The sequence below is a fragment of the Cupressus sempervirens genome, chromosome 6 (genome assembly GCF_028749045.1).
Source record: "Cupressus sempervirens isolate cs-2001-9-10 chromosome 6, ASM2874904v1, whole genome shotgun sequence".
Lineage (NCBI taxonomy): Eukaryota > Viridiplantae > Streptophyta > Pinopsida > Cupressales > Cupressaceae > Cupressus > Cupressus sempervirens.
In genome coordinates this window covers 430,733,475-430,759,780 of record NC_143123.1, presented here as the reverse complement: position 1 = coordinate 430,759,780, position 26,306 = coordinate 430,733,475, and the positions used below count along the sequence as shown (strand labels likewise).

Here is a 26,306-nt window from a genome sequence, read left to right as displayed (position 1 = left end):
AATCTGCACAAGAGACAATCTACAGGCTGAAATGCAATCATCAAGCAACTACTTTTAACATTAATCAAGCTCAAAAACATGAAAGTGATCAATACAATACCAATAATCTAATACCAACTAATAGAGGCCTAACAGAAAATACCTCAAATCAGAATACAGCAGCCTGATATAATATCAGATCTGCCTTTCTCAGTACTTGCACTTGCAATAATTTGTGCTTTAAGAGGGTTATGTAAGTAGGCCACCCAAGAATTGACCAAATAATTGGCTCCTACATACAATAGGGCACTTATGTAGAAGAATGAAGAAACCCACTTACAACCCCCACCCAACACCACAATGATGCCACTTGTCTTTAGGAAGATGAAAAATTGATAGAAAAGCAATAACAACCAAGTATTCCAAGAAGGCTCTGGTAGACATCCATTCTTGGGCTTAATGTAAAAATGGCTTCGAGGGAACTCATCATGTTTCTTTCTCCAAACCCAAATGTATTTGTATAACATTATTTATATTATATGAATATGATTCAATCTTGTCTACCTTAGTGACTGGATATTTGAATATATGTTACTTCTGATTGCACAATTTGTATCAGGGATTACATTATTTAAACAACTGTTTACTTAGTAAGATGTAACACTAACCCTAATGTGTTGCTATTGAGATTCTAGGGAAAATTAGAAAGGTGCAATTACACTTCGTCTGAATTGGACGAGATTGTTTAAAGGAAAAGCCCTTCCCTTAATACAATCAGGTTCCCAATAGAATATTATTAAGAATTCTAGGAGATTATCAATTTAGGCCTTTTGGAGGTGGTGCAAAAGTCACAAATAACCAAAAGATGTTAGTGTCATGAACTCTACATTCCTTGCTCTTATGCCTAAAAAAGAAGGGGCAATGCAAAAGTCACAAATAACCAAAGATGTTAAGAGTCATGAACTCTACATTTTTTGCTCTTATCCCTAAAAGAGAAGGGGCCTCTTCCCTTGACCTCTTTAGGCATAGAGTCTCTACAATGTGGTATATAAAATAATTACTAAGCTTAATGCAGAGAGGCTCAGGACACAATTCAATAGATTGATCTTATGAGAAACAAGGTAGTTTCCTTGTTAATAGAGAAATTTTGAATGGAGTTGTTGTCGCAGTTAAGGCTACTCACTCTATCACTGCCTCTAAGGAGAAGAGTGTGTTTAAAAAGTTGAACCTAGCTAAGGCTTGGGACCATATCACATGGGCTTTCCTTCAAAAAGTTCTTTTAAATTTGGTAGTAGTAGGTTAATTAGGTCATGAGTTGTGTTACTACCTTCTTATGTTGTTCTTATCAATATTGAGCCATTCAAGTTAATTGTAGCTTTCAAGGGTCTTTGGCAAGGAGATCCCTAGTCCCCTTCCTTATTTATTTAATGGAAGGAGGGTTGGGTAGATTTATCAAGCCTCGCATAAGACAAGGTTTAATCAAGGGTTGGAGTAAGGATAATAGCATGTTTCCTCACTCCCATTTATAATATATTAATGATACAACATTGATGGTTGTTTGCCAAAATCAATGATGAGAACTTGATGACTATTAGATATCTACTCAGCTGCCTTTGTTCAATAGATTTATGCATCTTCTATTTTCATTCTTAATTATGCATCTTCTATTTTCATTCTTAATACTAGCAACTAATTCTAAACAAGATTGCTTAGATTCTTACATTGCAAGTTGGTTCAATTGATATTCCTACTGCAGTGGGTCATCTGCCAAGAACTTTTGTTACAATGTTTTGCATAAAGTTTGCAATAGAGTTAGCCATTGAACTTGCAAGTGGCTTTCGATGGTTAGGAGTGATGCTTTTGAAGTGAATGTTTCAGGCCCTCCCCATTTACAAGTATGTTTGTGTAAGTTGCTCCTTTGAGCTCCATTTAAGGAACATGATGCCCCCTCTCAGCAATTATTGTGGGCTAGCAATTAGCTCTCAACAAAGTGGATTTTGGTCAAGTGGAACTCTATTTGGAGGATGAAGTAGGACAGAGGCCTTGATCTTCATCAAGAACCCCTTAGTAGCCGGCTTTGGCTGCCAAGCTTTTTTTGGAGATTGTGCATCAACCAAGATCAAGATCAAGAATATTTATTTAAAAGTATCTGGGGTCCTTGTGTGTGAGGATTCCATGATTTGGGCGAGTCCTAAAAAGAGGTGCTTACTGCAAAGCTAATTGTGAAAGGAGTCTTCTTTTGGACATATAACAAACATTTTGAAGCTCTTTTCTAGTAATAGCTTTCTTGAAGATGCTTGCAAATTGACAAATACAAAACTATTTAGGGCTTGGGTTATATAAAGGTGTTTAAATGGAAAGAACCTCACAAGTGGCCACTTATGGTAGGGTGGATGGAGGCTTTGAAAATTTGTAGGATTGCTTCAAGTTATCTAGAGTTAGTTAGACTAATTTATGGGAGAAATAGGATTCCTTGATAGAAGCATGGAATAAATTTCTTAGCCCAAGCATAATTTCTTCTCAAGGTCAGTTGTGCAAAACTGATGTTTTACTTGGAAGAATTTACAAAAGAGAAGTTTTTAGGGGTCTCCTATTTGTGTTCTTTACAAAATTTGTGATAAATGTTCCTCGCATATTTTCTTCAAATATTTTCTCACTATGGACATTTGGCATTTGTAGTGGGTAGTTTAGGACCAAGCCTATATTCATGTCACTTCTCTAGTTGACTTATGGTTTAGTCAAGGAAGCCCACTAACTAAGACTCCCTTCACATAGCCTAAGGTATTGGCCCTACTTTCATATTATGTTTGTTTTAGTTGGAAAGTAACAAGATTTTTTAGGACATGAAACTATTGGTGCATTAGATCTGGCAAAATATAATTACCATGCTTTAGGAGACAATACTAGATAATGTGATCTTTTTAGCTATTGTTGATTCAAGTGATTTGGTTGTGTCAAAATTTTGAACTTCGAAGGGCATTCGTTGTACATAAAAATGTTGTAGCTTCAACAAACCTTACTAAACCAAATGGCCATCTTTCTACCACTACAGATCCAAGTAATTTAAGTATTGTCAAGATTGAATCATCATGCCAAAAGGAAAACTTAGCAAGAAGGTCGAAGATCCCCCCTCCTCATGGACTTTAAAAGACTAATATTGATGTGGGGAATCTCAATCATACTAGGGTTGGAGGAATTGGGTGTAATACATCTATGATGTCGTTTTTCTCTTTCCTCTATAAAAAAGGCAGCAAACTAACAATTAAATGCAAGCTCTTGTTGATCTTTATGCACTAGGCAAAGGACGAGCTCTAGGTTAGAGTAAAATTATCTCTGAGTTAAACTCTCAAATGGTGATTATCTATGTTTAATGAGTGGAGGCTAGATCGAGTTGATTGGGAAGGGCCTTTGTTAATCATATAGATCCTTAGTTGGAGTGATTCTCTTAATTTCATTTCCTTTTGACACATTCTTTGAGAAAGGAATATGTGGCAAATTGTTTGGCTAAATGGGCTTCATCGAAAATGAAAGAATGGAATGTTAGTAACTGAGGACATTATGAAAAAATATTGGACTAAGGAAATATTGGACTGAGGACATATGTCCCCAACTTAGCCTCACACTCAACAAAATATAACTATTGAGGATAAGTCTGAATAGTTGGGGACCTTGTTTGAGGTTCAATTGGGCGGGTTGTTCTTATGTGTTGTGGTAGTTCTTGGTCAAGCATGTGTCCCTTCTTGCTTTGCATTGGTTCTTCTTGATTAATAATTTTTTACCCCTTAGAAGAAATCCTTTCTTGAAAGATTAATAAAAGCTAGCTCCTGGCAAAACCAAAAGTTCAAACATTTGGCTTATCAAAATATTTGAGACAGCTTAACAAATCATATTCTAAAATTGCAATGATTTTGTTTTCAACACAATGACAATTGTTAAGTCCTTTATATGGCGTAGAATTCAACAAAGAACATTTGTTTAAAAGTAAAAGATTAGCAAGCCATTGGTTTTGGTAGCTACTATTTTAGGTTGAGACCAAATTTAACGATAAAAATAAACAAATAAATTATAATATAAAAATCATATATATACACATTAACAATTGAATATATTAACTACATAAAAATACATATACTAATTTATAAATTATTGTATAACTATTAATAGAATAATAATTTGAATTTTGGAACTACTCATAAACTATAGGGGTTCATTGCTTCCCATAAAAGGGTCATCTATAATAGTGCATAATAGTCCTTGGTAAGGAACTTTTGAGTGGAGCTATGAACCAAAGAGAAGTTGAAGCCAAATCGCTTTTGACGAGAGCTTTGAGCTAGTGAGACCACATTTTTTGGGGCCTCATCCTCAATTGTTTTGGAATTACACCATTATATCTCCTTTGTGTCGACTTCTTATCCCTCCATGTGACATCACCTTACCTTTCCTTTGCTCCTTATCCCTCCACCCTTATGCCTTCCTCAATGGTTGTCACCTTATTTCTCCCTTGGCATTGAAATCACCCTTCTAACAACTCTGTTAGACCTCCCAAAAATCATTGGTCCTCTTCCTATTACAAGATGTATCTTCTATTAGCAATCTTCGCAAACATGTGCTTGAGGTGCGCTCATCTCATCCAAGAAGGCTCATGACCTTGTCATCACATTACAAGGTCATCCCTGCATCACAGTTTAAATTTTAAAATTAGAGTATAATATTATTTATATATTTGATCGCATTGAAATCTATGGAGCGAAGCATGCAAAGAGCTCGAGTCATATTGAAATCGTGATTTAGAACAAATGCATTAGTTACTTCAACACCATCCCATATGCCCCCCACAATTTACAATAATTGAGGCACTTTCAAATTCAATGGATGACCAACATTACTCTTCCAACTCCTTTGGTCACAGTCTTCCAAAGGTCAAAAGAAAAGAGAAGGCACAAAATAACAGATTATTTCCACATTAACATCGCTTCCATCTTGGAATCAACCCTATTTTTCAATGCTTTGTCAATTTTGTGAGTTTTTTATAGAGTTTTGCGGGTTTTTGCAATGAATTTTTATTTTTAATTTTGCTATTATTAAGGGATTTTAATATGATGTTAAAGCAATTTGAATGCAAAAAGATTGTTGAAAACTAGGTCAACAAATTTTTCATGAATTGAGATTTTCCCGAGGAAAACATCGGCAAGCTCTAGGATTTCTGATTGATCGGGTATAATCAGGGCTTTTTGCAAATTATCAATTCTATTGCCAAAATTGTGGTGTTCCATATTTTCCTACCAACTTCATAAACTTTATTATTAGTTAAAAATAGCTCCAAAATGCATACTAAGATGATACATATAACACCAACGAACATGATGATAGGTTGTGGTATAATAAAGATTGGCTACATCAAGTGGGACCAAAACTCCCACATGGAAAGTTTAAGTCTATAATATACAATATATGTTTATATCTAGAACCCACTTTTGACTAACGACTTACTATAGAGATTTTGAATTTAGATAGCGTGATCCCCTACCACCCTATCTCCTAGTGGATGAGGGTAAATGCATAGAATATCTTATAAAGCTACTTGCAATATTTGAAGTTCCATTTGCATTCTAATACTAAATTATTTGCATGTCAATACTAAGTTAGTAGTCCTTATATATAAGTTCAAGTTTGGGTTCAAAGGTTTAGTTCACAAATTCCATAAAAATGGCATTAGAATCAGTTTTGGTTCATCCATTAAAAAACATACAAAAATATAAATACATCCATATTTTGATATACAATCATATTTATATAATAGAAATATTAATAAACAACATTATAATATAGTGATTATAATATTAAAATTAATATATTATTATTGATTATAGAAATTGTTGAAGAAATCAACCTCTCAAAAGGTTTGATAACATTCACAAATAGACTATACTTCACCAGAGGATGAAAATGTGATGAGATATCAAACATAATGTACTTATAAGGGTAGGGAGAAAGAAAGTCAATAAAAAACAACAAATAAACTTAGTTATCGAATTCATGCCCTAGAGGCCGGATACAGATATGGATTTGGATCCAATCCAAATCCGGATTCAAGCCTAGATTAGTGCAAATTCGGGCAAGATCCTTGTTTTACACAGTGGATTCGTCTGGATTCATGGGCCATGAATCCAAACGAATCCACTGTGTAAAACAAAAATCCTACTTGATTTGCATGTATCCTCAAGGACCGACAGTTTTAAGTGAGTCTTAAGTTATTTAATATGATTTTTTTTTAAATGCTTTCTAATCCTAAAATGACCCTTTTATGCATTATATATACTAAAAACTACGAAATATACATAATTCTAAAACTATATATATATATATATATATATATTCATGAATCCTCCACGAACCATAATTGGGAAAAAAAAATTGCAAATCCAATTCACGTGCCCGATCGAATCGATAACTAAGCAAATAACTAAAACTAATAATGAAAATATTATAATGCAAAAGTAAAATTTAAGATTAAAATAAATATTAATTTGATAAGTAGGACATATGTTCCACAGCAAAATCCTAATAGCAATATCACAAATATTAATTTACTCCAACACCCTTCTTGATACAACTTATGGATAAGATTATCATGCGATATGAGCTACATGCAATATAGGTCCTGACTACAAAACAAGTTTAGGTACCCATGTACAATGCAAATGCAAATGCAATGCAAATGCAAATGCAATGCAAATGCAATGCAAATAGAAATCTCTCACAAAGCTAGAAACAACCAAGATGCATGTATGGAAGACTTAATCAAAACCCCCCAAGGACTATATACATCAAGCACATACAATCAAATACCCCCCAAGTTCAAGAGAAAAGGAGACAATATAAGCCCTTCATAATGAGGAAGCTCTAATATCGATGATGTGTAGAGACAAAAGATGACCCTTTGCCTACAAGCAACACGCTACCCCTTAAGAATATGCAAGTCCAACGGATGATAAGAAGCCGCTCCAAAACCAGAGGAATGTAGGAAGTCAGTCTCCAAATAGGAACATCACAATCCAAAACAAAGTAAAAGAGAATACTATTTAGATGCATAACTGAACACACCTATAGCAACTACTTATCTAGTCTCCACAACTCTAAGGAATACATGATCAAGAACTCCACTACCTAACATCATGCACCATGAGTAATTTGATAAATTAAATGTAGATTAGTAATCAAGGAGGGTACACTAAACATCATTGAAAGATCCCTCACCATATTCATAGATCCTTACCCTCAAACTTTCACATATGTATTGTTACCCATCAAAATTCAAGTGAAAGCTCAAAAGTAGAAAACATATATATATATATATATATATATATATATATATATATAAGATTCTCTATGATGTGATGCATTAGAATCAAGAAGCCATCTAGTATTCTCAAGAGTAGTGGACACCAAGAGTGTGTTACCTTTCCCAAAATAGGAATTCCCTAATTATGCAAAAGGAGATAAAGAAGTTGGTGATTGAAATGTTGTAAAAATGAAGCCATTGATGAGGGCAATGAGATGCGATGTTTTGAAAAGGGTATATAAGTTCATCAATCTTCTTGGTATAACACCATGCTCATCATGTCCCAACTTCTTGCAATATGCACAATTAATTTGCTTCTTTGTGATGATTCCTCTTTGAAAGAGATCTTGGACTTAAGGTAGGCTGTTAAGGATGATCCTTAGCTCTCCTTAAAATCCTTACGTCGTTTCTTGTCCTTGTCAAATGAAACCTTAAGATGGGGGTCATTAGCAAGAAATGCTTGAGATCTATGCCAACTTTGTTTGCTCCCTTGTGAATTGTGCCGCAAAACCATAATGAGAGCGCATTTTGTGTGCACTACCTAGTGCATCCTTAGGTACATAACATGCACAAACAAATACAGAATGATCAAGACCATGCTTAGAGAGAATCAAATAGTATAAACTGCTCATCATCTTCTATGACCCCACATTCAAACAATTGTTGTAAAGATATTTAAGCTTGGCAAACAAGTTTTAGATGTGATTGAAATGTCTTCGATCAAGATTCATTAGTTCATTCTCCAAATAAAACTTCATCTTATTTGGCATACCAAAGAGATTCTCTAAGGTGGTCCAAATCTCATTGGAATGTGTACAAGTTGCAACATGATATTTAAGATCAAGAGAATGGGCAAATGATGAGTACCAAGAGCTTCATTTCATCTATCAAACCATAATTTCTTTTCTATCGCACCTATGATTTCAAGATCTCGATATATGTGATTCTCTGCAACTTCAATGTTAGTACAATAACTCCATTTGAGAATTCCACTTTTGATATTTATAAGGAGTTAAAAGTACAACTTTGGACCAATCCATAATCAAACAAGAGAATGAAGTGAATATTCTTCACAATTCAACAACGAATCGAGCCAAGACTCTTGGTACCAACACCAACCAAAAAAAAGACTCCCACCAAATGTAGCCAATATGCCAACAAACAAATAACAAAAGGCTCCATAGTAATTCCAATATGTTCAAACAAATAGCCAATAAACAAATTCACCAATAATCACAAAATATTTGGAGGCCAATTAATGAAACATAAAAAAGAAATGGCATTAATAAAGTGGAAATATCCAATAGCAAGAAAAAGCACTCGAATCTCAAAATCTGACGAAAACTCTCATATGTTGAAGATGTAAGAAGGTCCTTCTCATACCATGTTGGAAATATCAATCTCCCAAGAGTATAGCCTACAAGATAACCTTCACGAAGAGACTTGTACTTCACCAACAAGTGAAAATTATATTGTGAAATCAAACATAAAATATAATGTCGTATAAGAGCCAAGAGAAAAAGAGCTACTAAAAATTGAGAGACAACTAAGACTAATAATGAACATTCAACAATGTCCAAGTTCAACTTAAGCTAGAAGTAAATATTAATTTACTCCAATAGAAATTAATTACATTGCAAAAAAAATCTAATTAAATGTTATGACAAGAATTTAATCTATTTGAATAATTTGTTATAAATAGTACATTATTTATCCTTTTTAAGATTTTAGACAAATGCAATATAAACTAGCATATATATATTTTAATTATAAATGGCTGGAAATGTAAGAAATAGATTAAATTATTAATATATGTTTAAAATTGGATTAGTTTATTCATGCAATATTAATCAATAATCCTATAAGATGGCTTATTAAATTAAAATAATTAGAAAATAGATAGCAATTATAAAAATCATTATATTAACAAGATAATTGAAATACATTTTTGAGCTAGCCAACAAATCCCTTCAATCCATCGTTACTCGTATTGGGTGAGGATCAACTGTAATGTCCCCTTATGAAATTTCTTAGAATATTAGGAATATGTTATATAACTTCAATTTGCAAGACACTTGTATTAACTTATACTCAAAATGAATAAACGACACTCAATAATATGTAAGGATTTGACCACTACACAATACTTGAATGAAAATGATGATCTCACTAATTGGCCGATGACAATTATGTAATCCTTAAATTGTCTCCAATATCGTTCTGGAATTCTCATGCAAATAATCTCTAATTAATCTACCTGAATGAATCCTAATATTAATTCTGGACAATTCTTATCCCCTCTTGTCCTCCTTTATCCACCCCCCAAATGCATATAATAACCAATCCTAAATATCTTTGAAAATTTTATTAAATGACTATGAATGCAAATTCTCACTATGCTATGGATGTTGGCTTCTACCAATTATAGTTTTGCAAGATTGAGTAACGAAGTCTATAGTTGGTGCACCTTCACATTATTGTCACATGCCTTGGATACTGGTGACATAATATTGTTTTGTTTGTGGTTTTTGAAATGCAAAGAAGACACCAACATTGAATGGATGTTTCTATAAGACTATAACAACTATCTAAATATGAACTAAGTTAGTTGCTATATCATATAATTATCAATCTTGATATCAATTGCACTCCACCAATGATCTTAAATTCACCAAATGGATGCTAATCAATCTCTCTCAAAAACTCAACGAGTGGTACTACTAAGTTCAAGGTTTTAGCTGTTTCATGGGACAATTTTTCACTGCTTTGTTTCATCTTCCCAAAAAGATTATAGCAATTTATAACGGCAAAATGTAGATTTGACAGCAACAAAAGAAATTATCCCAAAAATTCATGGCGGGTTCATGAATGGAACAGGTTCTTACAAAACAAATCTGATATGATTTCTAAGTACCTTTGACAGACAGTACTAAAGAACAGACCCAGATCCATATCTAGGCTAGGGTGAACCCGAACCTATATATTGAGAGAGGTGTACTAGTAACTTGGCTCAAAATATTAATCATATGTGACAAAGAAGCTGACTACATATTTATTACTTTCTTGGAGCCAATACCTAATGAATTATTCTCATGAACTACATAACAATTACTAGAACTCCCATATTATAAATTTATTTTGCATATCAAAATTCTGACTAGTTTGCAGAAACTCAGCAAATTATAACTTACATAAAAAATTCGAAAACCTTACAAAATACTGTTCAAGAGCATAATAAATTATTTATGCAAACACCTAGCTAGGAAAACCATTGATAATATATTCAAATTCACAGCAAGGAAAAGAATTGAATAAAACTGTTAAACAGTAATTTGAGGAACAGTTAAAATTCTGCTAAAGGGGTTGTTTTTGGTATGTAAATCACCAAGACTTTTTGGCTCATTAGCTAAACAAATAGTCACATAGTTTTAAAACAATATCTTGAACCATTCTCTCTTGGCATTTAAATGAAGCAATGGTCAGGAGGGATGCTACTGCTGCAGTTCTTAAGTTCTGTGCAGGTGTTCCACGTGGTATAATCAAGAAGGAAATCCAACAAGTGTCATCATACAAGGTAGAATAGAGACACAGGTAAAAGCTTTCAGGTTAGAGGTCCAGTTTAAGATTGCCATGGCCAAAGCAGCAGCAATAAAGATTTGATAATAAATTATTTGACAGCAAAGGTCTTATATTTTCTCGGCAATGGTTACTGATTAGATTGTCGTGATAATGCAACCTGACATAACTAGGTCATGGAGCATCAAAAATGTGGTGCAGTCAACTTTTATAGTGTGAAACAGATTTCAAATCTTCTAAATTTGGCACAAGCTCAGGAAAGCCACAGTCTCCATCACACATCTTAAGCAGTTCTATAGACGTTTTCTGGTGCAGATAAAACAAACAAAAATCTTGGTCAAGAAGTTTGAAGCATAACTTTTCATGGCAGGGTTACCAGAGCAGCTGATTACGTGTGACTAATTATAATTTTCATTCTTATTCCACACATGTAATTTCAAACCTCCTATTTCTCCATGCAGCAAAAGGTAGAGAAAACTGGAAACTGTGCATTCAATTATTGTGCAGAACAAACCTGAATCCTCTATGCAGCATGTACTGGGTAAAATCTGGCAACCACATGCACTTCCCTTACCCCTGCCCCCACACACGTGGAAATCTCTCACCCAAGGAAATGGCAGGTTACCCCACTATAGTAACATCACCCAAAAATCTGTGAAGCAACATGCTGAGAAAACGTATGAACGGCTTCGTCTATGTAAGTGAAACAAAAACAACATATTCAAGGCATAATCGCAAATGTCTTCAGTGGTTCCCTCAATCAATCACTGAACCAGTGAAAGCATGCGAGATTTTACTCTTACCAAGCATTAGCCATCGCTGCATCCACTTTCAATATTGCGTTCCCACCCTTGCTGGATGCTCCAAAGTTGGATGTGTTACCTACTCCACCACAATCAGGTGCGGTAGGGTAACTTACGTGTCTGGGATACGAACCTTAAAAGACCTCAACGCTTTTTGCTAATAGAAACCGAAGACAGCTAGACCCGAATTCGTACTTTCCAGTGCCGTTTTAATTAGTTCGTACAATAACACGGGCAAAATAAACCTAAGCAACTGCGAAGTATGCGCCAAATATTAAATAATCAGCTGAAATCCACTAACATATGCTTACGAAAGAGCGCACTGTTAAAATCCAGCGCTCAGCACAAATTGTCTCGTTTCTACAAATAGACCTCGCTAACAGTAATGTTACCCAAATTTGGCTTAATTCGCTAGCTAGCCTCCATTCATTTCACTCTTCCCAACCATACGCAGAAGACGCTCTTACAACCAACAAAGCACCGAAATTACAACATTCAACGAAACAAAAATTAAACTCCCCCTTACAAAACTATTCCTTTACCAAAATAAACACTTCTGTGGCCAAATAAGTACACAATTTCCGGCCGTACGAAGCAATACTAATCTCAAAGCCTAAAATCTCTAAAATTCTAGAAAAACTCTCCAAAAACCCTAGCAGTAAAACACAGCTCAAACATAACTACAAATATGAACGTGAAAACAATTCCACGGGAACCAAACTAAACAAACAAACAAGCACACAAAATTGGATTCAAACGACAGTAAACTAGTAGTTTGTGACCTGTTTCTTCCATCCTGAAGGCGCTGGGAGCTCGACGGAAACAGTTTCCGGCGAGCCTTCCGCCTCTGTATCCTTTTCCGGCGTCTTAAATTCCGTATTCTCCATGGTCGAGTGTTCGACTCCCCGCGGCTCCAAATTACTCACTTCTTCCCCTCTTCCAACAGTATTTCGGCCACCAAATTCCCGGCGTCGACTTGAAAATTTGCTGGCTTCAGGGAAGATTTTTAGGTGTAGAGACGAGAGAACCTGGAATATATTATATTGGGGTTTAGTTATATTTGGCGTCCGCGACTCCTTAACGGTATTGGAAAGGTGTTTTCGCGTCCATGTGTAACGCATGATGTTTTTCTGAGCAGATAATGTATTTATAGGTGTCTAGTTCTATGCCGGCGAAGTGGTGATGCGGTGGAGCCACGTGATTCGCCATTTTTGGATATTCTCATCATCTCACAACAGATGTTGCCATGGATAACTCCCAAATATTGCTTATAGCCTGCTACCATTGATTGAGCTTATTGTTGCATGACTAGGTAGCTTAATTATCATCTTAAAGAGCTGCTTTCGCTTATTATTAGTCCCTGGTACTAATGTTTTTTTTAACCCCCTCCCTATTAATTTTTTACAACAATTACTTTATTTCAACAAACTTTCTATTTTATAATTAATTTATGTTGATTTATTACCTTTTTTTAATTGGTTCATTACATTTTTGGTGGGATTTATTTATTTATTTTTTTCAAAAAATGCAATAATTCATTAATTGCACTCTATCTTTTACAAATTCATTAATTGCACTCTATCTTTTACGACTTTATTATTAATTACAACTTTATCTTTTGTATATTTGTCACAAGTTCATTAGAGTCATAAAATAATTAAAACTTTATCTTTTAAATATTTGTCACAAGTTGATTAGTTTATTAATAAAAAATCATGTTTTTATCTTTCACAACAAAAATAATGTCTTATCAATATTAATATCACAATTTTTAGTTTTGAATATAGTATTTAAAAATGTTAATATATTTTATATTATTTTAAAAATTGGTTTTATATAAATTAATAATTACTAAATTTGATTTTTTATTAAAATATATTATTGCTATTATTTATTAAAATATATTATTGCTATTAAGAATTGTATTGCTTTATATATATAAACTTTACTATATATCAATTTAAAAAATTAAAAACAATTAATCTTGAAATTTAACTTATGTAATAAAATTTTAAAAATCTTAAATTTCTTAGTTAAAACTCTATTCATTCAAATCTCGCAATTTTACAATACATTACATTATGTTGTATATTTTTAGACAATGGGTAGTCGCCACATTATTTATAAAATTAAAATTTAAAATATTAACTAAAAATCTAAAGTAAATTTGCTAAAATTTATAACTTCTCTTTTCAAAACCATAATTTTAACAAATATTAAGTCCAATTTGTTTCCCTAGAGGCAGGGACTCCAGCTCTCAAAGAGCTCTTGTTAAGATATTTATTAAACTTCTACATTTTTATAAAAAATATGTTTTAAAAATATAATCCAAAACAAAGAATGGTTAATAAAGTTCTTCTTTAAAAAATGGCATTTAAATGTTGAAAATCTTAGGATGAGATGGGTTTGTTAAGAGATGTCAAAAGTGAATTAGTGAAAAATATTGGATAAATATATCATATATATTTGTACAATTAACAAGAGCTCTTTGTGAGCTGGAGTCCCTGCCTTTTGGGGTCATAATGGAGTTGTGGATGTAGAAATTGTTTGGGAAATTATTTTTTAGTTTCAATTTTGTGTATGTTAAGAGAATATGCAAATAGCACTGGATGAAAATAAACTGAGCGATGCCTGGAAGGCCTTCAAATCATTGAGAAATAATGGGGCATTTCCTAGCAAGAATTCAATAAATAGATTAGTGAAGGAGCTAGCCTCTACAAATGATTTGTCTAACCTAAAACGAGCTTTTGCCACTGCAATTGTTGTGTTGGAAAAATATCCACAGAGCTAAATTCGATACTTGGTTTGGTTTCCATCTTTGAAATAGCTAAAATGTTTGCACCTGCTTCAACCCTTATGAGAACACTACTAAAAAACATATTATGACCCATCGGGAAATGTGTTGTAAAGTGTGAAAAACAAACTTTTAACCATCTTACAGAGGCTCATAATCTCGTTGTGCTCCCCAGTCAAAATATAAATTGAACAAATGTATTACTGTTGCATTTGAATTACATTTCAAAGCTTTTTAATAGCATATGTTATTTAATTTTAGTTGCCTAATTTAATAATCAAAATACTAATATTTAATATAATAATAAAGTCAATAATCATAGAATAACAATAATTTTCTATATATCGACAAAATTCATAATTACATGAATCTATTGATATTAACAAATATCCAACAAGCTGAGAAAAAAATAAAATCACAAGTTGACGAGATACCTGTCCTTGCGTTTCTGAAGAAAATGTTGCAGAGAGTGTTTTCTGGCAATGAGAAGATCTGCAATAAAACAATACCATTGAGATAATTCATTACATTGCAAATGATGTAATGATACCTCAAAAATAAACAATAAATAAAACAATTGATCGAACAGAAAACTGATTTAAAATTTTACTATAGTAATCAATTGTAGGAAAAACTCATCGATCACGGAGCATTTTAGTAATTAAAAGAATGACTATTCATTCCACTCTTGCATATGAATTCAAAACAATTGGAAACTTAGTGCTGGTACCATACAGAAAGTAAAGGGTCAACCTCAACCTCAAATTTGACACCCTTTCCCAATATAAACAAAAACGTACATATTTAAATCAAGACTCTTAAATACTAGAATCTAAAAGCCTTTTTACCCAGAACAACAAAATGCTAGCTATAAATAATGTAATTGAATACATAGAGTAAAGAAAAACCTGGAGCTTACTTTTCAGATTTTCGACAGCTACGTGATTAGGTCTGCTACCGATTGCGCAAAATTTTTAAGGCTCCTGCACATCAACAACAAACGAGTCACATTTTTAAATCTATAATAAAGATAATGAGAAAGGATTTTTAAGAGAATCGACACCTGGAACAATGTAAGCTCATCAAGTCTTCGATGCTTTTCCTGCAAGTATAAAACAAGATTGTGCGCGGTTCAACTTTTCAAATTTTTTACGAGTATGATTATATTCTCAATATTTCAATGTTTTGCAAGTGCAGGAAGTTTCACATGATTTAGGGCACAGGGGACAGGTGGAAGCCAGTACTGTAGTTAGACTTCATGTGACTGTGACACGTTTTGAGCCTAATAATTCTAATTTGCAAATTGTGTCTCCTCCATGATCAATCACAAACTTGGGATGTGAGATTTTTGATAATCGTGGCATCTAAATAATATGTCAAAACACTGTAATTATTGAAAACATCTTTGTAGCAGGCACACCCAAAGCATCATATTTTTTTCCTCATTTTCTACCATCTGAACACCACTAGTGTTATGCATCGTTTGGGATTAGACATGATTTTTCGGATGGCAATTAACATGAAATACGAGGAGGACAACGACAATACAGTGGAATGGGCCATTTCGCTGATCAAATCGTGCAAAACAAGGTTTATTTTGGACCCAGATTTGAAGCCCTCAATGAATGACGATGCCCTGTTTCAAATTGCCAAGGTTCATGGCTACCTCAATGTAAGAAATGCCTACCTTGTCAAAAGGTACATCGTCAAAAATGTTTACCATTCCAGCATAAAAAATAGTCTGTTGTGCTGTGGGAAGCTTAGTTTTTTGGGACGGTGCAGAAATTGAGCTTAAATAACAACAGAGCTCATTTCCACGGGTCGATTCAAGTGAACCAATGCCTGCAGGATTCGGAAACAAACAAAATGGTCTCGACAAGTTTTTATCATTTGCCGAGTTCGATCCTCTGACATCCTCATTAGCATTACTATTGCTTGGGTTGTTTTTCTCTCCCAGCACTACCACTGACTTGGCGGTTCCATTCATGCGAAATTGTTGGCTCGACAGAGTAGAAGCCTGTATAATATCTTCATTCCCTTTCTCCACCGGCACAAAAATGGTCGAATTTTGCTCACAATCACCGCCATTCTTCACTGCGCTTGTCATTTGCTCAACCATCTCTTGCTAAAAGCTTCCACAAACATCTAGCAAAATCTTTTCGTTTCACTTGGAAGCTTCAAGAATGGCGGCGAACCACACCTGTCCTGATCTGCACTCTTATTTATTATTCCTCGACAGCTATTTATTATAAATTCTCAAAATCAAAAAATCAAAAAAACTCGAGGAAAATATGTCCAGCCAATAGGAAATTGAGATTTTTCATTTGATAAATAGAATTTTTTAATATTTGCACTCAAACTTTATAATATATGAATGCTCAACCACAAATTTTAATTGAAGGGGGGTAAAAAGAAAACATTAGTTCCCTGCCTTTTAAAAGGCAGGGACTAATAATAAGATTAGACTATTTAGTAACAAGTGTGAGATAGTGGGTTGTATTTTGCTTGTAAGTTGAAATAATTTAAAGTTCTTTTTATTTAAATGGAATAATTATTTAATATTAAAATTACAAAAAATTAAGACAATTAGTTTAGAAAAATTCAACTTAAAAAATATTTTAAGGGGCATCTCCAGATTCTAAGATATTGCCTCACACTATGGGTTGTGTTTAATGGTTGCGAAAAATCTGCTCTTATAACATCCAAATATATGGATCAATCAACTTACAATAAAATAATTTTAATGATTTAATAAAATAAAAAATTCACATATGTACTTCAGAAAAATCAAAACTAATAATAAAAAATAAAAATAATTGTATCTAATTAGTTGAAATCAAAAATATTAATCGACTTAAGTATAGGTGATTGCAATAGTATAGTCTACGACAAATACAATAATAATTTACCTTAAACACAACCCTAAGTACAAGTATGACATAAATCTCAGTCATTATCAACACTAAAGACCCAACTCTATCTATTAATATATTTATTTATTTATTATCTATAGTATTGCGATAGTTTTTAGATTTCATTCATTAAATAGTGATTAAAACTTTTCATTTGTTCGGTTAATTTCTAAATTATGCATAGTATACACACCCAAGATTTTTAACTTTATAATTTATTTTAAAATATTAAAAAAAATCTATTTATATGGTGGGATTTTAGTCATTTTTGTTATTAATGTAATGTAATTTATTAATGTTTAATATTGTTAAATGTAAATAAGTTAGTTTATTTATACTTTTAATCTATTATACTATTTTTTTGTCATTCAATTTATAATTGTTAAAAAATATAATATATATTTATATTATACAATCTTTAAGAATTATTATTATTTTAGTATTGTAATTTATTTATAATATACTAGTATAATATGATATATATCTAATAGAGAATATATATCAATAATTATATTTACCACTAAAATAAAAAATTAATATTAGATTAACAATTAGTTATTATTTATATAATTATAACAAAAAATACTTTATTAACAGTTATAACTATAACTATATAATATTTTAGTTATTTAAAATATTTTAGATACAGCAATAATTTTATTAAAATAAAATAAAAAAAATTAAAAGCAAATACACCCACCATGTGACACTTGTTAAATATATATTTAAAGAAATATAATCTTAAACCAAAAGAGTAGTTATATTAATCTATCAAAAAGTTCATTTTAAAAAATAATATTAAAATGTTGAAAATTTAAAGAAGATATACATATTTATTTTTCTATTAAATGTTTCTTCTCTAGTTTCATGTAGTGGCCGTATGAATAGTTTTAAAATATAATGTATTGTGAATGATAAAATATGTTAGAAAATGTAGATACATTACAATATATATTTAGTTATAGTTTAAATTATTATACATAATATAGTACTATTATATTATAATTAAATTGTAATACTTGTTTATAACATGTGTATATAATAATTTTGATATAATTAATATTTCACCAATGAGTACTTTTAAATTATATATATATATATATATATATATATATATATATATATATATATATATATATATATAGTAAATGATAAAATTATATTAGAAAATGTAATATATATTTAATTATATTCTAGAGTATTAAAACATATTACATAAATACAATAGAAAGTTATTATATAATAGTAAATTTAAAATTGTAATAAATGTATATATTATGATTTAGATATAATAAATATTTTAGCATATAGAATTGTGAGATCTTATAATATCTTTAAAACATAATAACAATCCATGTGATTGTGAGATATTATAATATTGTGCAAAATATAATAATAGTATATAATTCAAATCTATAAATGAATTATCAATATATTTGTTTATATGATTAATAGTGTTTTTTTTAAATATAACTATATTATATCACTATAATTATTATATTATACTACATTTATGAATATAATTAGATTGTTATTAATTCAATATGTGTTACTATGGATTGGGTCTAAAAGAATATAGTAATTGATAATTGTATATAAGTGAATGCAATAGTACATTACCTACAGCAAGTACAACAATATTAAAATGTTGAAAACCCTAAAAGAGATAGATCATCATTTTTCTATTAAATGATTATTTTCATATAATTGTACAAAGTGGAGTTTTGTAGTCATAAAATTATAAGTTTTGACTTTTTACAATCTTCCTCTCTTCTCATTTCAATGAGCTAATTTATTTACCAAATAAAAGATAACATTTGTTAAAACTATTTTACCATTCATTTATCAACTAACTAAACATGGTTAATTATTTATTTTATAATAATAATTCTCATATTTGATAGAGTTTATTAGTAGCATTAATACTTATGAGGTTATAATTTAATTTATGTTTTGAAATATTGAATAAGAGGTTGTTTATTTATTTATTTTTGATAAAATTAGATATAATTTACATTATAGGTTATTGGCAGCACATGGATTTAACACTCACAAATTAAAAGTTCTCACTTGTTAAAATTAGATCATGAAAGAGATATAAAAATGCTATGAACACAAAAATATAGTATGAAACTATGTATACCTTTCCTAAGAAAAAGTAATTTATAAATTTCACTTAATAATTAAAATTGGATCATGAAAGAGATATAAAAATGCTATGAACACAAAAATATGGTATGAAACTATGTATACCTTTCCTAAGAAAAAGTAATTTATAAATTTCACTTAATAAAAAAATCTAACACTAAATTTTTATTTATTTAAATATGTTGTTTATAAATATTAGGTGCATTTTTAAGCACCCATTAATCAATGTACAAAATCAAAATAAATAAACCATAGCCTATTAGAGGGACTCAACATGTGGCTTAATTTTATTCAATAATAGATGCATATTTTTACAACTACTAAATAGATTGACCACACACATGTGAAAATAGAGAGATAGATGACTTTCGATGCATATGAAAAGGCTCAGAACAATAAATGTGTAATGCTACACTTCAAGTTTTTCTAATCAATTTGCACCTCGACTATTAAATATCCATATATCCTATATTTTGTCTTCTCTTATCTTCAAAGCATTAACCTATTTCAGAAACACAAATGGTCTTCCTAAATGCACAATTTAATAGAGAGATAGATTTGATGTCACCATAACTCTTATAGGGGTTTGACCAAGGCTAGAACCCCAACGCCCCCCTATCCTAGCCTATAAAATTTTAGGCTAGGGTGGTACTCATCCCAAGCAATAGTATGGTTAGAAGCTTAAAACTACCTCTTGACTAATTAAATGGAATAAGAACTAAAGGGTGGGTTGGATCATCTGAATCCACAGAGTCAACTGTTGCATCTGGTTATGCCAGTTTATCAGTTTTGATTCACCTATTAATTATAGACGTTCAAGAAGTCATGCCCTACTCTTCTAAGGGCACAATGAGCATGCCCCAATTTAGGTAGGCTCCTATTATCACCTGTGTTTATCTCACCTTTGCTCTTCTTGTTATTTATGATGCTCTCACATTTGCCTCTATTGAATAGGGATCATTTGTTGCTTTCACTCCTCGGTCAATTGCCCCAAGTTATTCTAGTTCTACTTCAAAATGCCTAAGGTCTCATCTGTAATCAAGAGGTCTATCATTTATTGCTTTTGAATCTTGTTGGATCATTAGAGATAGAGGGAATGGGTAGATAATCAAAGATTTTTATTTGTTGTTCACCACTTAAGATTCTCTTCCCCCCTTCAGCCGGCCTACCGAAAATTATAATGGTAGAGAGATATTAAAGTTACAATTGAATTTTATTGAATAATAGCTACATATTTATGTATTAGATTGAACAATCAATATTCCTAAATTATTGGTAAATAGTTTGCAAAAAAAATTTGAGTTTAACATCAAACGTGAAAATCGACAGATAGATAACTTTTAGTAGGTAACTGAATCTGAAGAGGTCTTTAGTTAGTTATTGTTTCAAACTAAAACTCTATGATAGATACATGCACAACTCGTCTAAACTAAAATTCTCTTATTATCAACTATACAACACATACGCTTTTGACATATTCATTTATGTTGAAACATCAATTCAAACATGACCAACACTATCAAATCAAATTCTAGAGGCTAAGGAATTACAAATCAAACAACTTATGATGGTAAGGAAATAAAAATATGTATTAAAAACTAACTTATATATATATATATATATATATATATAGAGAGAGAGAGAGAGAGAGAGAGAGAGTATTGGCTAAGATATATTAAACCTTCTGTTTTATAGTCACAACAACATAACAAAATGTTTATCATGGTTCTATATATGAAAATTTTATGAAAAAAAAATTTGTATTAAAAACTAACTTATATATATATATATATATATATATATATATATATATATATATATATATATATATATATATATATATATATATATATATATATATATATATATATATATATATATATATAGAGAGAGAGAGAGAGAGAGAGAGAGAGAGAGAGAGAGAGAGAGAGAGTATTGACTAAGATATATTGAACCTTCTATTTTATAGTCACAACAACATAACAAAATGTTTATCGTGGTTCTATACATGAAAATTTTATGAAAAGAAATGTGTAAAGTTGTTATTACTTAGTGTAAAGTGTGCTTACATAATCTGTTGTAGTGTTTTGTTTGAAGTGTTCTTCCAATTAGGCATTTTTCTCTTTTGACAATTTGAGCCTACTTTTAATACCATCCTTTTGTTGTTCATTGTTGGTCTTTATCAATTCATTATCATAAATTAAATACTTTTTCAAATTGTCTTATCCCATTTTTCAAAAACATCCATAAGAAAACATTAAAAATCAAATTAATCTAAACTTTCAAAAATGATCTCTATATGCATCCAGACCTAACTTAAGAGGAGAAGGGAAAGCAAAAAAATAGAACAAAATACAAAAAATATTATGATTATCTAATTATGAAAAATTGGTGATGATGGATATGTAAGGAGAATGTACTTGAGGTCTAGGGTGTGGAAGACCACAAGTTTAGTTTTCTATAATGTCAATGCCAACAAAGACAAGTACATCAAATCTTTCCATTGAAACTTTTCATCTTGAGAAAAAACATTACCTTACCCCAGTTAAGCTTTTGATCTTGACAAATAATATAGGCCTGACCATAGTTTTCCATGGCATCTGGTGATTATACAAATCCTCTTCTCATCCAATGGATCACCAAAGAACATTGCAAATCCATGGCATCTAGTGATTATGAAAATCCTCTTCTCAATCTTCCTATAAGAGACATCAAGATTTTATGGTTCAATACTTACAAAAATAACATTACAATATACATAGTTTTATAGAATCATAAGACATTTTTTTAGATTTAACCATAGATCAATGTTAATTTGGCATAAAACTGACACTCAAAACCCAAAATAGGAAAAGAAAAAAAAACCACTTGTTCATTTTTGGTGCTTCACGAATGTATATATACCTGAATAAATCCCAACTGTTGGTGACCCTTGTGATGCTTTGTCTCTTTATTTTGTTGAGAAATGTGAGCCATGTCAAATAAAGGATGAGAGATGAGATGATAATATGGAGCTTGGGGAAACATATCTAAGATCATTTTACTGTCCACCCATTCATCACAATCCATGTTATATTTTTGAGAAAGAGATAGGACTTACTGGCTCTACATATCAACTTAGATGAATAATGTTGACTAATAAAAAAACATAAGGAATATTTCTTGTGGGGTAATATTGATCTCTTTGTTGCAAAGTGTCTGAACCATTTTGTATTCATAAATTATTTAATGTTAATTTTCATCTTAATAAAAATAATAATTTGATCTAAAAAAATCTACTAGATATCACATGCTAAGATAAGAGGTAACAACATTTGGAAGCCTAGGAACAACTTGACATGCCTGGGCTACCACGGTGGCTTCTCTATTGCATCGTTTAATCTTTACTAATAGAAGATAAAATTAAAGTTTTAGAGCTTATCCTTGTTCTAGATGCATATATAGCTCTAGGAAAATATTATTTTCTAGTCATCCATCCTTTCGAGGGCCATTAGTAACAGAGGTAGCTAGAGCAGAGGTAACTAAATTTATTTTTTGGTAGTAGATAAAATGTAAGAATAGAGACAAAAGCCAAGACAACACCAAAATGAAAAAAAGTGGAACATATTGGCTAAAATAAGACTTTTACCAAATTCTACAACAAGAATAAGTTGTTGGACAAATTTTTAGTAGTTTGTGGCAATCATTGCAATAAATGGTTGAGACTTTTGAATTTATGGATTATAATAAGCCTATGGTACATAAAACCTTAAGCAAACTGAAAAATGAAAAGAAATGAGAAAATACGTAGTTTAAGAACTCTAATAATAGATAGATTAATTGCATACATACTCTTAGATTTCCAATTTTGCATAGATTTTGTAGTACATTTGTTATGTGTGAATGACAAAATGAAACTGGGGGATGAATTTAAATATGCAAATATCATGTGTGCAATTAGGAACAACATGAAAGATAACAAAACAATCGAAGGAGTGCGGAGACATGTTGCATCCACTATCCATTTTCTCATCCTTTTTTAAGGAACCTAAAGCTGTGATCGAACAAGATGCAAAAAAGGTGCATATAAGACCCCCAAAATATTATCTAATGAACTAAAAGGAAAATAATTTACAAATTTAAAAAATTTAAAAATTTCTATGTAGACTTTAGTATACTAACCAAGAATTTATAAATATTAAATATGCAATTATACTATTGGTTAAATAAAATTCAACTAATAACTAGTTATAAAATTTTGATTACAATAGTATTTGCCTACCGACAAGTACTAATAATAGATTCTCCTTGTAAAAACATTTCCAAATTTGTATCATGAATTCCTATGATTTTAATTGGAGACCTCGTATATCTCCCTTCAATTACAAACATATCAACATGTGATAACAAGATATGAGCAAGGCTAATTAGAAAGAATTCAAAATGGTAGTTGCATTGAAAAAGTTATTAGACAGGATGGAGAATAATTGAACATAAATAATTTCATCAACTACTGACAAATCTTAGAAATGCACAACCTAGAGGTAATGATTAAAATTTGTTAATGTCAAGAACAAAGAGTGAGATTTTTGCAATGATAAACGAGGATTTTGACAATAATGTTCATGTAACAATAACGTTAACTTCTAATATATCGATAGAAACAAGTATTCTCAATGACATTTTAAAGTGTGTTGAAGAAAGTGTATACATACCTATAAATATGTCACTAGAACTACCCTCATATGTCATGGTCAAATTTGACATGTATTCTGGAATCTCATCTGATGAATGTAGTTCACAAATAATAGCTTTCAGTGCAACCTCGACTTAGTTCATGCAAGATATTTCAATAATGTTTTTCAATGCAATGCTATTGTAAACATTAGTGCTTAAAAAAATGGTGTGTTGTTGCCAAATTTTACAACAACGTTGCATTGAACTAAGTTTGAAATAACATTGCATTGAGTAACATGATGAGTCAAGTATACATCTCAAGGGCATCATGACTAACATCAATCATGTGGTTGTTTGACCATCATGATTGATCAAGTCAACCTCCCTCTAGGGTTTTGAGGCTAGGTATAGTTAAATCGTATCTAATCATCGAATACTTAATTAAAATTATCATGGTTTAAGATTTTAGCATAACAAATGGGTTAACCCTAAATTGCAAGTTTAAACTATATTATTATCTCAGGTTGAAGTATCAACTAGGTTTAAGTTGTCATTAATAAGTTAACCAGACTAATCTTTAAGTTTTGCCTAAGGATTGGTAAATAAATTCTTGATTTAAATAAATGTCTAGCTAAGAGGATTAAATCTAAACCCTAATTGGATAATAATTTTATTAACGTTAAATGGGTTTAATTAATTGCAATAGATTTAATCCCTTCAAATAATTGTTGATAAATCTTGCGACTGACTTAATCATTTAATTTATTTAAAGTTATGTTTATTATCTAGAGTAACTTAATTAAACTACTTTAATTAGTTTTAAGTCTGATTAAAAAGAGTTACATTAAATAACACATTCTAAGGTTCACTTTAACTCGCTTAAGTAATCCACCAAATTACTTTATTCATATAATGCATATAGCCACCCTTTACCAAAAGTCAAATTTAAAATAAAGGTAATGATAACTAAACTGTAAAACCTAAGTGTCATTAAAACTACTTTCAATAACTTACTCTTATTCATTATAATAATAATATCCCCCTTTTTAACAATTAAATGCAATTAATTAAAGGACTCATCTAAAATGTTACTTTTAAGTGAGTTAAAGTGAACCTTAGAATATGTTATTTAACTTTTTTTTTAAATTAGACTTAAAACTAATTAAAGTAGTTTAATTAAACTACTCTAGATAATAAACATAATTTTAAATAAATTAAATGATTAAGTTAGTTGTAAGAGTTATAAGTAATTATCCGAAGGGATTAAATCTATGGTAATTAATTAAACCCATCTAATGTTAATTAAATTATTATCCAATTAGGGTTTAGATTCAATCCTCTTAGCTAGACATTTATTTAAAGCAAGAATTGATTTACCAAACCTTAGGTGAAACTTAGAGATTAGCCTGGTTAACTTATTAATGACAACTTAAACCTAGTTGATACTTCAACCTAAGATAATAATATAGTTTAAATTTGCAACTTACGGTTAACCCATTTGTTATGTTAAACTCTTACATCCCACTTTAGTAAAATCCTTCATTTGACTTTCACTACATTAGAATTACTTTACCCTTTTTAAAAATAATTAAGTTCAATCTAAAAAATAAAGGTTACCTTATGAAATGAAATATTTTAGAAGATATAAAAGAGTCTTTAATTTGAAATTCAACTCACAAATGAAAACTCCAAAGACTATTTAAAATACAAATAACTAATTTGTTCTGAGGATGTGCATAGCATAAAATCAGAAGAAGAGGACAATGTTTCCTTTAAAGGTAAAGCCCCCAAAGAAAGGAAGGTCACTCCCTCTGCCTGCATTCCCTGCAGAAAGAGCCCCAAAGGCTTACCCCCCATTCCCCCTAAGCCTGAGCCTCAGGAGGAGGAGGAGGATAACGATGAAGATGAGGATACAGACTTGGAGGAAGAGAAGAAGAGGGAGGATGATGAGGAGGAGGATAAGGGGAGGGAAAGTGAAAAGGAGGATGAGGATTCAACTGACATGTTGGGGAATCCCAAGAAATGGAAAGCTGACGAGACTTTTGAAACCAAGGACCTGATTCCTGAGATTCCAAGCCTTGGCCCCACTACCTCTC

General features: G+C 31.1%; 2 protein-coding genes across 2 annotated transcripts in view; both read right to left on the bottom strand.

Moving 5' to 3' along the window:
• Window positions 1–12,678, bottom strand: part of LOC149552885 (uncharacterized) — a 33,917-nt gene extending 21,239 nt beyond the window's left edge. Inside the window, exon 1 of the mRNA XM_089788425.1 lies at window positions 12,483–12,678. Within this exon, the coding sequence (XP_089644551.1) occupies window positions 12,483–12,587 (105 nt within the window). The 5' untranslated portion in view covers window positions 12,588–12,678. The remainder of the gene's footprint in view (window positions 1–12,482) is intronic.
• A 2,231-nt stretch (window positions 12,679–14,909) lies between these two features.
• LOC149552884 (uncharacterized) lies at window positions 14,910–16,613 on the bottom strand. The gene is made up of 3 exons (XM_089790244.1): window positions 16,182–16,613; window positions 15,497–15,596; window positions 14,910–14,986 (listed from the first exon to the last, which is right to left on the bottom strand). Exons 1-3 carry the CDS (start codon window positions 16,611–16,613, stop codon window positions 14,910–14,912), a joined length of 609 nt encoding a protein of 202 aa, XP_089646370.1.
• Window positions 16,614–26,306: the final 9,693 nt, after the last annotated feature.